This window comes from Protopterus annectens, chromosome 14.part0 (genome assembly GCF_019279795.1).
Source record: "Protopterus annectens isolate FY-2018-M chromosome 14.part0, PAN1.0, whole genome shotgun sequence".
NCBI lineage: Eukaryota > Metazoa > Chordata > Ceratodontiformes > Protopteridae > Protopterus > Protopterus annectens.
The window spans coordinates 1119941600-1119957601 of NC_056748.1; the positions used below are offsets into that span (position 1 = coordinate 1119941600).

Consider the following 16002-nt stretch of genomic DNA (forward strand, 5'->3'; position numbering starts at 1 on the left):
ATACCATGTTCACAATTTGGGGAAGAGGCTGAATCATTCGATTTACAGGGCATAGTTGGCATATGACTGAGACAGGGCCAACATAGAGCTATGGTTAGGCTGGCATGGTGCTGGTGTCTGGCCAATTTGGTGCAAAGTATGTGTGTATCATCCTTGGGCACCAAACTGCCTTTCTATAGCTCAGTGTACAGAGATACCTTTATTCAAAAGGTGGTTAGCCTAAGTCTGCAAAATAAGCATATCAGATCAGCCCAGATATAATGCTATCACATTACAACAGACAGTCCGCAGAAAGGTTTCCCTTTATATATTTTATAAGACACAATACCCATTTTCTGGAATATTATGATTTTTAGTTGGGAAGTAGGCTCTAAATGCTATCTAAAATGTTAAATAATTTAATAGTGATGTTCTCATGCATTGTAGTAAAAGCTATAATGTTTCTCAGCAATTCAAGCCTTATTTTATTCACATAGCTGTAACTGTGCACCTGGCATTTTATTATGTAGGAAGAACAGTATTGAGATTAACACAGAAATTTTCTATTCTTTCATTTCTTCATTTAGAACTCGCAAAAAGTAGCTGTTGGCATTTGCAATCAGCTGTGCCTGCAGTTTTCTGGGTTCGACAGCTTGTAAGAAAGCTGTGTGTGTGTGTGTGTGTATATATATATATATATATATATATATATATATATATATATATATATATATACATATACATATATATATACATATATATATATATATATATATATACATATATTCAGTTAGACATTTCAGCTGTTGAAAACGTGCAAACTTAAGGTAGGAATGTCACCTTGTTGTAGAAGTAGGACTGAAGCTACCTTCCTACGGAAGAGATATATCCATCTTTATCTTCATTCTGATTTGCAGAAAAAATAATGAACTGTGATGTGTCTATCACATGGCAGGAACTTCCAGATTATATTTAAACAATCATTTGGCTGTGTTAAGAGCAATATTCAAAAGGTTATGGAGTCCACCTCTACAAAGAAGACAATCACAAGTGGAGTCACTCAGAAATGAGTCCTGGAACTTCTCCTTTTTGGCATTTGAAGTCAAGGCTGATGCCAAAAGGTTCTGTTGATTAAATTTCCAGGTGACTGCAAATAAGGAGCATTCATAGAATCCCCATCCTCACTAATGTTCTTCAGAAAGGGCTGGCCCAGAACAAATAACTTGTGTCAGAGCCATGGACCAAAACTCAACACCAAAAATGCATAATAGTATCCTTGGGAAGTCATCCACCCCTAGTAGCTATCATATTGACAACATACACCTAAGAGTTGACCCAGTAGTCAGGGACATGTGGATACACAGACAGTAATCTAGCCTTTGACCATCATGTTTCTACAGTAATGAGGAAATCATTCTGTGTTGTTCAACTTATAAACAAGCGTATGGCATCCTGGTGCAAGGAGGTCATTGTTCCACTGTATTACGCATTCATCAGACCTGTCATTGAGTACAATGATTCTTCTGGTATGTACCTAACTAAGGACATCCAACAACTGGAATTGTTTAAGAGGTTCCTCACTAAAAGAATACATGATTTAAATAACATGTCCTATGCAGACCGCCTCAAAGCCCTATCCCTGTATTGTCTGTTACAGACTGTTGAGGGGAGATCTATGCCTGGCATACAAGGCATTGTCAGAGTCCAACTTAATGAATCTGCTGCATATCTGCTATAGAAACAGCATAAGAACTATCCATTATAAACACTTAAGCCTTGCCTGTGATATAAATAAAACCTTCTGGAGAGACTACCCCTTCTCTAGAACAGGCTTCCTAATCAAGTGAAGCAGAGTTCCTCCCTAACCCTACTCAATGTAACTTGTACAACTTTACGTGGAACAGGAAATTCATTCCAGGTTTAATACCTATGTTTCTATGTAAATGGTTCATCTCCCAGGCCCCTGCTTACACATGTCAAGGGTACCAGAACTTGCTGGAAATCGGGATGCATGTCTAGGCTTAAAAAGGCCCTTGTGGTCATGAGCCAAGTACACACTTATGAATCAAGAAGTAATGCTGACAGATAGCTTTAGACAGGGATATCATGTCCTCCACATTTAACACTGAACATCTAGTGTGGAACTTTTTTGTCATCCAAAGAATTCTAACCCAAGCACCTGACAACATCACAAACGCAAATGTCCGTTGTTTACTGTTGATAAAATAAAATTCAAAGATTGTTACAGTGAATGGTTTATGGCAGTCCTCTTAGACGTGATGGAATGAAATTCATTCTGTGGCTTAACTTTATACACACTAACCTGCCCATCAGCACAAAAATATCAGTATTTTTTTCCAATTCCTTGAAATTGGTTTCACCACCTGACCTTAAGTCGTCTGAAGTAAGATAATCAACCTATTTGTTAAAGGTCTTCTAGTTCATTTATCTCTAAAATGAGGATTCTAACACATCAAACAATAGCAATACCTAAATACAGTCTATAAAGCATACAAGTCTGACAAGTAAAGTCCCAAGCCAAGTAAACATTATCCAGTTCTCTAAGAAATTGTTCTTTCTATTATTTTATTTATTTATTTATTGACATTTGTTAACCGGGTTTGTCCAACTGGGCTTGTGGCCCATTGTCAGTGGAGACCCAAGGAGAAAAGCTCTAGTAAAACATTTCAAACAAGTACAATTTTAAACAATATTGATATAATAGCAGTTATAGCAAAAAGATTCACATATGTTGGGTTACATGCATAAAGTTAAAGTTGCATTAAAAATAAGCTAAGTAACAATTTTACATTGATATAGCTCAATGGGTCAACAATAAAAAAAATTGTTTGTATAAAATTATGCAAATGCATAGTAGACACATTGGAGAGAGAGGTGTAATGAGGTACTAAGTATGGTCCTTTTGAGGGTACGGAGGCATATGGGAGCAAAGATTAACAAAAGAGGGTCAATAAAATTAAATAAAATGGATGCAGGTCAGGAAAACTTGGAAACTCCTGGGTTCTGGCTGATGTGATTCTCAAACAATCTGGAAATATATCACTGATTGATAAGAATATTTCTTGGCATTTTAACCTTTCAGAGTTCGGCATTGGCTTAATTTTGCCTGTCTGAATTATTGTTTGCCTGACTGAATTATTTTATTTATTTTCTGGCATTGTCTTATGTTTCTTTTCTATCCTGAAACTGCCCCCCTCCCTCCCACCCTATTTTTGTAGAGTTGTTATATTTGGTGGCTTTGTAGTTGCCCACCCCTACTGTAAATTTGATCTGGGACACCCCTCCCAGCCTGGTGTTCACTCTACTTAATACAGAGAGAACATTTGAGAAGGCCAACCCACTTAGGTTCTTAACCTCTGCTCCTCCATCCTTTCTCCTTGCACTTTATTTTGCTTTTGCCTCTTCTTAAAAGTGCTCAATTGTATTTATTCTACTGCATTCATTACTGCTGGGTAGTAGCCTGAATAAATTGCAACTGTTATTCTAAGCCTTTTAGTTTAAGCACTTGGGCTTCAGACCAGTTTTTTTACATTAAGAATGATTTTGGTCTTCACTGTTGTGGCAGAACAGGTAGCTTACATCCTTCTAAATTGGGAATTGCTGATTGAAGGCTCAGTGTCTGTTATTCTAAAAGTGTATTAGTTCTAGTTTAAGCACTTGGGCTTCAGGCCAGTTATTTTACATTAAGAAGGTTTGTGGTCTGCACTCTTGATGGAGGAGAGGTTAGATTCTACCCTTCTGAGCTGGGAATTTCTGGTTAAATGATTACTGTGCCTGCTTATTTGAACTGTTTCTTTCTGAAATTGGTGCGCCTTGTTTGCTGTAACATAGACTAAATTCAGGCATGCTGAATCTAGCTTTGTTTGTATAACTTGAACACTAATCCAGACCATCTTTTTTGGAGAAGGTTTCCCTGTACCCTAATGGCAGGAGTGTGCAGTTAGAACTTGTCTGACTGAAGACTGCTGGAACAGGGCTCAGTTTTAAGCTTTTTTACTGGTTAACTGGGTAGTTTGTTTAAATCAGTTTGCTCATTTTATATTGTTATATAAAAAAATGCACTTTATTCATCTGCTTTTACTGTATCTGTGTTTCTTCCTACTTTATTGCATTTATTCTGCTGCATTTATTACTACTTGTTAGTAGCCTGATTAAATTGTAACTGTTATTCTAAGCCTTTGGTTGAAGCACTTGGGCTTCAGACCAGTTATTTTACATTAAGAAGGTTTGTGGTCTGCACTGTTGTGGCAGGACAGGTAGCTTACATCCTCCTAAGTTGGGAGTTGCTGATTGAAGGCTTAGAGTCTGTTATTCTAAGAGTGCATTAGTTCTGGTTGAAGTAATTGGGCTTTGGGCTAGTTATTTTACTTTAAGAAGGGGTGGTCTGCACTTTTGTGGGAAGAGAGGGTAGATTCTGCCCTTCTGAGCTGTGAGTTTCTGGTTAAAGGCTTATTGTGCCTGCTTATATGAACTGTTGCTTTCTGAAATTGGTAGGCAATGTTTGCTGTAGCACAGACTAAATTCAGACCTGCTGAATCTAGCTTTGTTTGTATAACCCGAGCACTAATCCAGACCATCTTTTTTTGGAGAAGGTTTCCCTGCACCCTAGTGGCAGGAGTGTGCATTTAGAACTTGTCTGATCAAAGACTGCTGGAACGGGGCTCAGCTTTTAGCTTTTTATTGGTTAATTTGTTTAAATCAGTTTGCTCATTTGCTACTGTTATATTAAAAATAAATAAATAAATGCACTTTATGCATCGCCGCTTAGCTAGGATTAAACTATTCCTGGTGCCATTAAGTCTGCTCATCAAATTTTCCCTTAGAACTAGCCAGTTTTTTAGTTTTAACACTCAAATCCATTTCTTTAAGCTCAGCACTTGTTCAAAAGTCATAAGCACTAAATAAGCTACAAATTACTACAGCACTCCACTTTCCTCACTTATCTAGGGGAAAACACTTTTTAGTACTTAATAAATAAGCACCTATCCAGGCATGTCTAAGGGTCAGCTTCTGGTGTTTTCTCCTGTCTATCTAATGAATCTGGGCATCTTGGGGCAATGCAGCAATTGCCTCATGTACACAGACAACCCTCTCCTCCTACCACTCAACACTACAACCTGTGAGAGATGCACTTATATAGCCAAATTGGAGGCAAAGCTCTTTTCACCCAAGACTGGACTAGACAGTCAAGAGGAGAAGGTAAACACTTGCACCACACCACACTCATCACATAGGCCCTCAAAACTTACACCACCAAAACACACACCTACATTTGCAAAGGCACTCAATAAAAATCTGCTCAAGCAACAGAGACCCCCAAAGTAGAAATGCATGCAACTTCCAATCCCCAACAGAAGCCAAATGACACATAGCCCACAAACTCAGTGTGGCACTCAACCACAGCCCATAAGGCATAACAACGTAACCAACACTCTATTCATAGGTGACTCTATAGTCAGGCACACTGATGTTTCACTCACCAGGCTAAACAAGAAGAAAGTTACTGTCAGCTGCCTGTCAGGTGCCAGGATCCACCACATAATGCACGCACTCAGGTCACTCCAGAACAAGTACAAATATGACTCTATCATTGTCCATGTTGGTGTGAATGACCTGAAACATACCTCCCTGGACTACATGAAGAGAGACATGGAGGAGCTCTCTGATCTTGTAGCCCAGACAGGTATGACCCTAGCCCTGAGTAGCATCCTGCCATCACCCAGAATGATACCACAGTACAAGGACAAAATGATTGACCTCAAAAATTGGCTAAGCTTCTGGTGTCATTCTAAGGGGATCCAATATGTCTGCCTGGGATGACATGATCGAGAGACCACGACGCTTTGCCAGAGATGGTCTGCACCTGTCCCCCTTGGGATTCAGGATACTGGCTAAGGGTCTTGCCACCCCTATAGTGCCTTTTTTAGGCAAGGTTCAAATGACAAATTCACCACCGTAACAGGTACAAGTAACCAAAATCTGAAGGTAATGCTACTCAATGCTAGAAGTCTAAACCTCAAAATGCATTCACTCGAGGCACTCCTTAAAATGAAGAGCATCGAAATCTGTGCAGTGACAGAGACCTGGTTCAAGGCTCCAGAGAGCAACCCTGCATTACCATGCTATAATTCATACCACACCTTTCTGCTACCTAAACTGGACCTAAACACTAAAGGTGGAGGTGTGTCCATATTCATTATGGATATCCACACCTCCAGGCTAGTTGCTCAGCATAATGCATCTGAGATTATCCAAGTGCAACTAACTCTGGGCAAGACCGCAATCCAAATTGTAACTTGCTACAGATTTCCCACCATGCCCCAGGATTCCCACTCCTCATTTCTTGATACACTGGAAAATATGAGGGGCACAACCCAACACTCTAATAATGGGCAATTTTAACTACCCCACCATTAACTGGGAAAACTACTCATGTACCAACTCTTTTGCTCAACATTTTCTGGAATTCATAAATTCCAATGCCTTGGATCAACTTATCCACACCCCCACCAGGGGCAGCAATATCATAGACCTGGTCATTACCAACATGGGCGACTGGTGTTCCACACCAGAGGTCAATTCATCATTGGTCAGATCCATCCACTAGCTACTCAGCCTAGACATCCACATCCCGCCCCCACCCCTCCCATTAGGGAAACCACCATAAAAAATTTCTCCAAAGCCAACTTCATGCTTCTTAAGACAGAAGTGGAAAACTTCATGACACCCTTGCAGATGGACAATAGAGGTACGACTGCTGAATCCTACACAAATGCATTTTATAAGCACTTACACGAGAGCATGGATCGTACTATCTCTAACAGAACCAAGGTGCTATCCTCCAAAACAAGGAAGCCAATCTGGTGGTCCCCCGCCATAAACAAACTCTACAACAGAAGAAAGAAACTGTTGCAAAAAAGAATAAAATCCGATGACTGAAAGATCTCCCAGGTCAGCCTCAGTAAGAAGCTGAGATTCCTCATAAAATCCTCCAAAGCTAGTTATGAAAACAAAATCGCCACTTATTCTAAAGACAACCTCAAAGCATTCTATAGCTATGTCAAGAATCGCAATGGCAACACTCAGATCTGCTTTGAGTTACAGCACAGTAGCACTAAACATACAGAAACAACTGATATTGCCAACATCCTGGCAGATAGGTTTAGTGCTAACTTTAACCCCCTTCACCCCCTGAGGGGCCTATCTCTATACCGGAAGAATGCAAAGTTCCTGTAATCATGGCTGCACAGGTAAAATAAACACTCTCCAAAGCCAAGAACACAGCATTCATGGAACCTGACAACATCCCAGGTTACGTTCTACATGAACTACAGAATAAACTGGCACCCCACCTAAGCACCAAGTTCAACCATAGCTTCAACTCAGTCTTTATGCCCACTGAATTGTGCACAACGGTTATCCCACTTCACAAAGGGGGAGCCACCATGGACCCCAGGAACTACCACTCCATTAGCCTAACGAGCCTGGTCTGCAAGGCCATGGGACGTATCATCGTGGAACTTGTAAGCAAAGACATTGGTAATCTCCAAAATCTGGACCCCACCCAGTTCATGTTTGTAAAAGGCAGATCATGTCTCCTAAACCTGACTGACTTCTTTGAAGCAGTCACCGAAGCCGTAAACAAGGGTAAGATGGTTCACACAGCCTATCTAGATCTCGCCAAGGCTTTTGACACCATCACCCACTCTGGAATTCTAGATAAATGCACTAAACTAGGTATACATCACCATGTCACAAGATGGGTTGCCAACTGGCTCACTGACAGAACCCACACTGTGAAAGTAGCAGACTCCAAATCCAACTTCAGACCAGTGACAAGTGGAGTACCACAGGGTTCAGTCCTGGGTCCTCTCCTGTTTGGTATCTACTTTTCTGAAGTACAAGCTAACACAGAAGGTCTTTGGCTAACAAAGTTCACAGATGACTGCAAACTAGGAGCCATAACTAAAACTCCTAACAATGTGGACATCCTACAAAAGGGTCTCACTGAGACAGAGGCCTTGTGTCAAAGCCTTGGCCTCAAGCTCAATGCCAAAAAGTGCACTGTCATCCCCTTTGGTAAAAACTCTGTACCCATGAGCTACCACATAGATGGTAGTCTACTTAACACCAAAAGTGTGATAAGAGACCTTGAGACACCGGTGGACAGTAGTCTCTCCTTTGATAATCACATCGCCACAGTAGTCAGGAAATCCCATTATACATAAAAAAAAAAAAAAAATTTGTTTGGTGTAATTAACTGTAACTCTGTTGTCTAGCTTTGGCTGCATGTTTATGTTTAATTAAATTACTGTTGTTTTATACCCACCAAAATGTATATATGTATCCACTGTATTTGGTACTTTTCTCATGTTGAACCCCATGTAATGCCTATGTATATCCTCATTCTCTGTTAAATATGTATGTGGAGCTTTTCTCCCAGGACCAATGAAAAATGGGTTCTTGAGCCCAATGGACTATCCTGGTTAAACAAATGCAAATAAATAAATAAAGAAATAAACCCTTCTATGTGGCACACCTCATCACAAAAGGTTACTCATCCAGGAAAAAATAGGTCATTGTTCCCCTCTACTCTTCACTCATTAGGCCCATTATAGAGTACCATGCCCCTTTTGTTATGTACCTCACAAGACATCTACGACAAATGGAAAGGCCGTAGAAATACCTCACAAAGAGGATTACCAGCCTCAAACAGATGCCCTATGCAGACTGTCTCAAAAAACTCCAGCTTTACTCCATCGCATACTGCCTACTCAGAGGCGATCCCTGCCTAACATACAAAGCTATGTCAAACCCAGAGCTGTTGGACATGCTCCACTTAAAGAAATCCCAATCCCTCCAAGCTACATGCTCTAGGGACCTAAACCTTGTCACCACAATAAACAGACCATGCTGGAGGGATAGATTCCTGTCCCAGAGACTTCCCATACTCTGGAAAAAAACTACCTATTTATATCAAACAAAGCTCCTCATTAGCACTCTTAAGAAAAATCTTGATGATTGGATGGGAAATAGGAAATTCACCGCAGGGATCACCTCTGTGGCTATGCTTGACAGGGGCACAGGAAAATAATTTTCTTGTGTGGCAAAAGCCAAGGTACCTTTTTGGCTAGGCTTGTATAAGCCGTAGGGCCAAAAGCCTAATACCTACCTATGAACCTATGACTAAAGAAATAATTTGGGTCACTTTTCAGGTAAGAAGTGAGAGCAGATTAATAAATACCAGCCTTAGAAGTGCCAAGAATAAAATGGACTTAATATTTTATTTGCTATTCCTTTTATAGTTATTAACCATGTAATTTCATTGGTCTAAAGACCATTTTCTCAGATAACCCAGGCCATGCCGCACAGCAAAAATAACTAAATGTACAGTGGTATCAAAATAACAAAACAGAAAAGAGAGCAAATGATAAACAGCACAATTTGCAAGATTTGTATCAGTAGATTGAACATATCAGAAATAACTTACCAAGGTATTACTATGAACAGATATAAAAAACAATTTATATATATATATATATATATATATATATATATATATATATATATCTGTAGCAAACAATGGATCCTGTGTTTACAGGCTGACTACATGATTTTGGAGAACAGTAGCACAAAAGGGATTAACCCTGTCAGGAGCTGGTGTTAGGTCCGACTGCTATTACTGATCACATGGGAAATGTCAAAAAATATTGGGGACATTCTAATTAGTCCTGGACAAACTACCCTTAGTTATTATAAGTGCCTCCTTTTATCATTCTTAAAAACAGACTACAGACCTATTGGGACTAACTAGGTCAACAGAAACTAAGTAAAATTAACCTCTTTTAAGAATGTCTGCCCTGATAAGTATATACTGCAGTTACGTATAATAAGACAAACTGAACTGGGGGTTTCCTTGAGGTGCAACTTGAAAGTCATAATCAATGGACAAGACTACTACTTAAATACTATTAGTAAGGACATCTGTGGATGCAATATGGAGAGACTAAATGTATAGAAGGGTTGCTGAATATTACACATGCTGCGGTAGCGTTGTCGCCTCTCAGTAGGTCGTTGTCCTGTTTGATTCTCAGCTAGAGCGTCTTCTGTGTAGAGACGTGCATGAATGGGTGTATCTTCATTGAAGATTGTGCATCAGGGCTGGCAACTCGGCATGTAAAAATCCACTGCCAATCATTAGCGGACTGAAGTTCCGCTGTGGCGACCCCTAACCGGGAAAAGCCGAAAGACATAACAACTCTGCATACTTCAGTGTTTGCACTTATCAATTACCTCATCAGTATGAACAGCAAAGTAAGAGATTTTAGCTTTGTGTTTATTTCTGATATAGTCATTTTAGACCTGTATGCAGTCTGGTGACATACTCCTTGGGCAACTTTGAGGCAGATATTTAGTGTTCAGCTAGTTTCCTGAAGACACTGTATCCTTACATTGGTTATGTTCCTTATCAGTGTCATGAAACATGCGGTAGTCCTGTATGCCAAAGATAGATGTACAGTACACTGTCCATTCACACGTCAGTTTTAGCTGCCCCCCCCCTTCCTGTACTACTATTATCACACTAGCAATCAGATTATTGCTAAGTATGACACTGTAGTTTTGGGAAAGAAAAGCATATTCTGTTTAACAGAGAGTGGCCTATATTATGCATGGCTGTAACATTTGAGGTAAGTGCACAGAACTGGAGAATCCATGCTGTTTTTAGTTAGCAGTGTAACTACATTTTGTCAGGAAGGCAAATTCTGTTGCTTTTAAATTATGAACATTCATCCTGTTTGGTCTAACCTGCTGCAAGAAAAAATGCCATAAGTTTCCAATATGCAAAAACAGCTTTCTTTTTACTCATAACATCTAAAAATCAGTATTTAAAACAACTAGTCTGCCTATTTCTCTTCCTAGTGGATCTGTTTTGACTCTAGGCAATTATAATCCCCTCAGTTGTGCCACCAGAACCTCTTTGGACTCATACATACGAGAAACAATAATCCTGAATTTCCAACGTTTTACATACCATTGCAGAAGAAAATGCGTCATATTCATTAAGCTACATTATTGTGCAAACTATTAATATTTGCTTAAAGAAACATAAGTATACTATACCCGGCTTTCAAGTTCTGGTGGGAATTTAGTTTGAAACTGACACATGGTGCCCTCTGTGTAGTCCCGTTGAACAAAAACCTTGTTTGCCAAAGAAACACTTCTTCTCAGTTCTTGCAAGTTGTGAACCTGTGTAAAAAGTACGAAAACAAAAAACACACAATCAGTCAATCAATTTAGGCTATTAGGCAATTTTTTCTCAGCAGTATATAACAAGTGAACACAATTGTCTTAAACATTAGTCCGTAGTACAAAATCTTAGAAAACAAGTAATATAATACAAGCTGATCACAATGTTGCAAGTATTGCTACATAAAAACTCTGATATTCTGTAGCAATGTGCATAGGACAGCTAATGTATCCAAGTATACATTATTATTTGGCCAAATTGTTTCTCCAGAATCTTATTCAGTGAGGCTACACTTATTACAGCAATTATAAAATAAATCAGTGCATTTTTGATTAAGGATAAAAAGTAAATATTCAAACCAAAGACGGATGTATTCTTCCCTGAACATACGTTTCCTCTCTGGGAGCACCTGTGTAACTGCACAAGAAAGCAACTGTGTACAAGTTTGTGGCATTTAGCTTGCTCCAATTACAAGAGTTTAACTTTGTGATGCAGGTTAAGATGATAACATTATGGAGATAATCGACATATGTTTTTTGTTTGGTTTGGATAGTATTAACTATCTTGACATTAGGTTGTGCAAGGACCTAACAAATCAGTGTTTTGTTTTACTATAAATAGAAAGAACACATTCTGAAACACATATCTCCATTTTCACAGCTGCCACCCTTTCCACCAGAATAAGTCAGTAGTAAAAGGATAAATGGTGAGGCTTTCTTGTTTAATTATTGATGACAGTACTTTTGAAAAAGAGATGCAGCAATTGTTTGCAATGTTCATTAAACGTGGGTACACTACCTGTTTACTCAAACATTTGAGCTGATGTGGTACATCAACATTACAGTAGATTTGCACCTATTTTAAGGATTAAATCAAGCATTACAATGTGGGAGAAACTACAGCAGACAGGATGAGTTAGGGTGTTTGATTAATTCACCCCCAGTTTTTCTGTACTGTTCAGCAAAGATGGTTTTGGTTATATTAACATGGTGAGGCTGAACTGGGACATGTTTTTTTTTCTGAGGAGGTAAAAAAGATTCTAGAAACTGCCCCAGTGATACTGTATTCTAAAAGAAAGAACATTTAGACTCCGTTAGAATTACTCAGTGGTATAAAATCCATGGTGACTAATGGTTCCTTGCGCAAATGTGGGACCTGCAAAATGTGCAGATTTATACGCGAGGGTCCATATGATGCAGTTAAAAATTTTAACAAAACTATCCCGTGTCTAAGGAGATGCAACTGCAACACAACACACACAGTATACTTGTATACCCACAGCTCCTATGACACCTTTTACATAGGGGAAACTATCAGAAAACTTAAGGACAGGATCTGTGAACATATATATGACAAAGAAAAGGGAAACCACCAATGCCTTATTTAGACATACTTTGGATTGGCCAAAATACAAAACATTCCTGTTCTTTATTATAGACGCAATAAGACTGACAAACTTTAGTGGGGACTTTGAGACACAACTTCAGTTCAAAGAACTAACTTGGCATCTCAGACTTAATGCAGCCACTGCTCCAATCATTAATGATGCAGTGTCTCCTTCTAACATTTTAAAGATGAAAGGAGCTTTAGTGTGATTTTTTACTTCAGTTTCAACACATTTTGCAGTGTACAACTGTGCATGCGATTGATTTAGCTGTATTTCAATATTTAGTCTATGTAACAACTAGATGTTTCAGGTCTGGTTCTTTAAGAAAAGAAATTGCACTTGGTAGTTGAAAGACATCATAATCTATTATTTTAATTCAAATTTGATTGGGTGAATTGTTTGTATTTAATTTATTTAATGCCAGACAGTAACTGTGATGAAGTCTTTATGTTTGTAAGATGAAAGCACTCAGTGTGTGGTTTTATTACATTACAATTTGTTGAAGTTCATTGTGGAGTGTTCATTCCACATTTTTTGTTAGTTAGGGCATAGGTAGGGTAAAGGTGGGTGTGGCATGTAGGGAAGGGCTGTCACGTCTCCACACTCCCCTAGACTAATGAATAAATCCTGCAATATTGTATGTTGGGGAATGCCAGACACCAGGACAGTCTATAAAGCATGTCCTAAACCACTAATAATGATTCATAACCTGTACCATCCCACCTCATACAGAAGATAGTCCTCTGCACCACTGCTGTACACCAAGGATACTTGAAAATATTATCCAAGTTTTTTTTTTTTTTACATAAAGTAAATGGGCAGAAAAGGTACCAGAACCTATAGTCTTGATATTGAAAGAGCATTAACTCACTATACTAACTAATCAGTTAGTGTAGCTGGAGTTATTTTAAATAAAAAGTATGAAACTCTAATGTCTGTCATGATAATTGATTGCAACAGTCTGAGTTGAGTGAGGGAAAGGGTACCTCTAAGAAGAAACTGCTGGAGTGTGTCCATGTAGTCGAAGCTGTTAGTACAATGCTAGGAAGAACTCGAGATGACACCAAAAAGAGTATTTAAAGTATCAATGGGAATCAATTAAAAAGTTCTTAAAGCAACAGGTCTAGCATCAGTCTGCACTGTACATACACCAAGAAGAATGCAACTGCAATGTCTTGCATTATTTATTGAATACGGATCTGTGATTTATGATAGTAGGAGTAAAACAATATGAAGAGACATTGGGGATACTCTGTCAGCTCCAGGACAGGTAATAAGTATGTCGGTGTTGGGTGTGTGTGTGTGTAAAGCAACACAAAGCACTGGCCATAGTATTAGCTACAGCAAGATGGTACTGAGTTGTACTCGCAGTCGTTAAGGGTAATTTAGAGACATGCAAATTGGCTGATAATGTTGTCTTTCCTCATCAAGTTTACATGTCTCTGAAATGCAAACTGCCACACTGTATAAAGGCCGCTTTCTTTACTACAGCTTCTACCATCAGCACAAGGGTTCTTTCTGAATCCCTGGGCACATAAACTTAAGTAGGAAAAAAATATTTCAGATCATTAACAATACCAACAATAACTAACATAAGTAAAAATAAAACCAAAGAACTATGGAAACCACAATGATAACAACCCCAAGCAAATATAAATGCAGCACTGAACACTATCAGGCAGACCTAACACAAATGAAATGGTAATAAGGCATTCCTGGAGAGGCATATGCTAATTATCCATATGCCCTAAACATACTATACAAATATAAAAATACTGTACATATACAATATAAAACTTAACACACATTTTTAGTAATCAGAAGCAATCATCAAAAAGAGCTGGTAAACACTGAACTACATTTTTTCCCAAGATCCCTCCCTCATGCCTGCCAAAGACTGGACGCCTCCTTATGACCTTCAGCCTGTTCATCTTCCAATCACAACAAATTCTTCAGAGTCACTGGAGGGACAGACATCCAGCAGCCATGGAACAAGTTAGACTTTTTGTGTTGGTTGACTCTACAATATCCCTTTAGCAGCCTGACAAACAAACAACCCCCGAAATCCACAATAAGAATTCCTGAAAACATGTGTGTATGTGCAAAAATGTGGCTTTGAAGCAAAGTACAGCTTTGTGGGGGTGATTCCCACAACCCTCCTGCTTCCTGATCAAGCACCTGCCTCTTGGGCTGCCACCTATCTATTTTTTTTTTGGACTACCAGGAAATCAAACAGGTTGTCCGACAGTCCAAAAAACACTGTACAAACTCCAGTATTCTATTTCAAAAAAGGAAACAAACTGTTGCAAGTTGTTATATTGGTGGATTTACTATGCTGTTTTATGAAAAACATAGTAAATTGTCAGAAAGTAGGCATCAGGAACAAAACAAGAGAGCATTCTCCATCAGCTGATGTCATGGTGATGTCACAAAATCGGTGAAACATGAATGAGATAGTGGGTGGAAATGGGTGGGGTTACAGGTAATGCGAGGGGTGTAGCCTTAATCTAGTTATAGCCACAGTGAAAGGTGGTGACCCTGCCTGCCTCCACTATGTGTCATTTATAAAATGAGGAGTTGGCTGCATTCTGCTGCAAAGGATAGGAAAGTCACTATCGGCTTCTCCCTCTCATTACCCTGACCAGTTCTGGTGTGAGGGTTACTACTAAAGCCTGAGCCTGACCCATATGCACCACAGAGCTGGCATACTACTCACAAATGACTATAACTGGAACAGCCCAGTTGAAAGCATTATAATAAAAAGGTTTAAGTACTAGTCAGGTGTGTAGTTCAGTTTACTCATCCTTCTGCTGTTGGTGGTGTTTGTTTTTAGTGAGCCGGCACACTAGAAAAAAATGGGAAACATCTCTGCCATAGTATAAAAGATACTACCCGAACTATAGCATGAGGGCTTGGTCCCCATGTGGAGTCAAAGAAACTGACCTAACTGGAGAAGGAGGGCAATACGCTCACCAAGGGACACTTTGGAAGAAAAGAGAGAGGTCAGTTTGATTCTCAACTCTTTTCTAGAGATCTTGGTCTGTTGATTCAAAGCAGAGGGAGATTGGGGTCTCCAGAGGGAGATTTATCATCCTTCCAGTATAAAATGGCAGTCATTTATCTTAGGAAGAAAACTGACCAGGGGACCTGACTAGAAATGTTAGTATAGGTAGGAGATTTTAGTAACAAAAACCAAGAAATACAGATCAAAGGCCTGGAAAGAAGTCAAAATTAAAGGCCTTAATAACAGACTGATCTAGACATGAATGCACATTTTTGGGTCTTCAGGTAAAGATAGATATATGACTGTGATACAGGAGAAGGCTGTGTAGCCAATGATGAAAAAACAGAGACTAAAATCAAAGAA

The 16002-nt window shown here is 39.1% G+C and overlaps 1 protein-coding gene across 1 annotated transcript in view; it reads right to left on the bottom strand.

Moving 5' to 3' along the window:
* The window catches only part of GOLGA7B (golgin A7 family member B), a 521039-nt gene that overhangs the window by 404564 nt on the left and 100473 nt on the right, over positions 1-16002 (bottom strand). The window contains exon 2 of the mRNA XM_044056907.1: positions 11122-11247. Coding sequence (XP_043912842.1) covers positions 11122-11247 — 126 coding nt within the window. The remainder of the gene's footprint in view (positions 1-11121; positions 11248-16002) is intronic.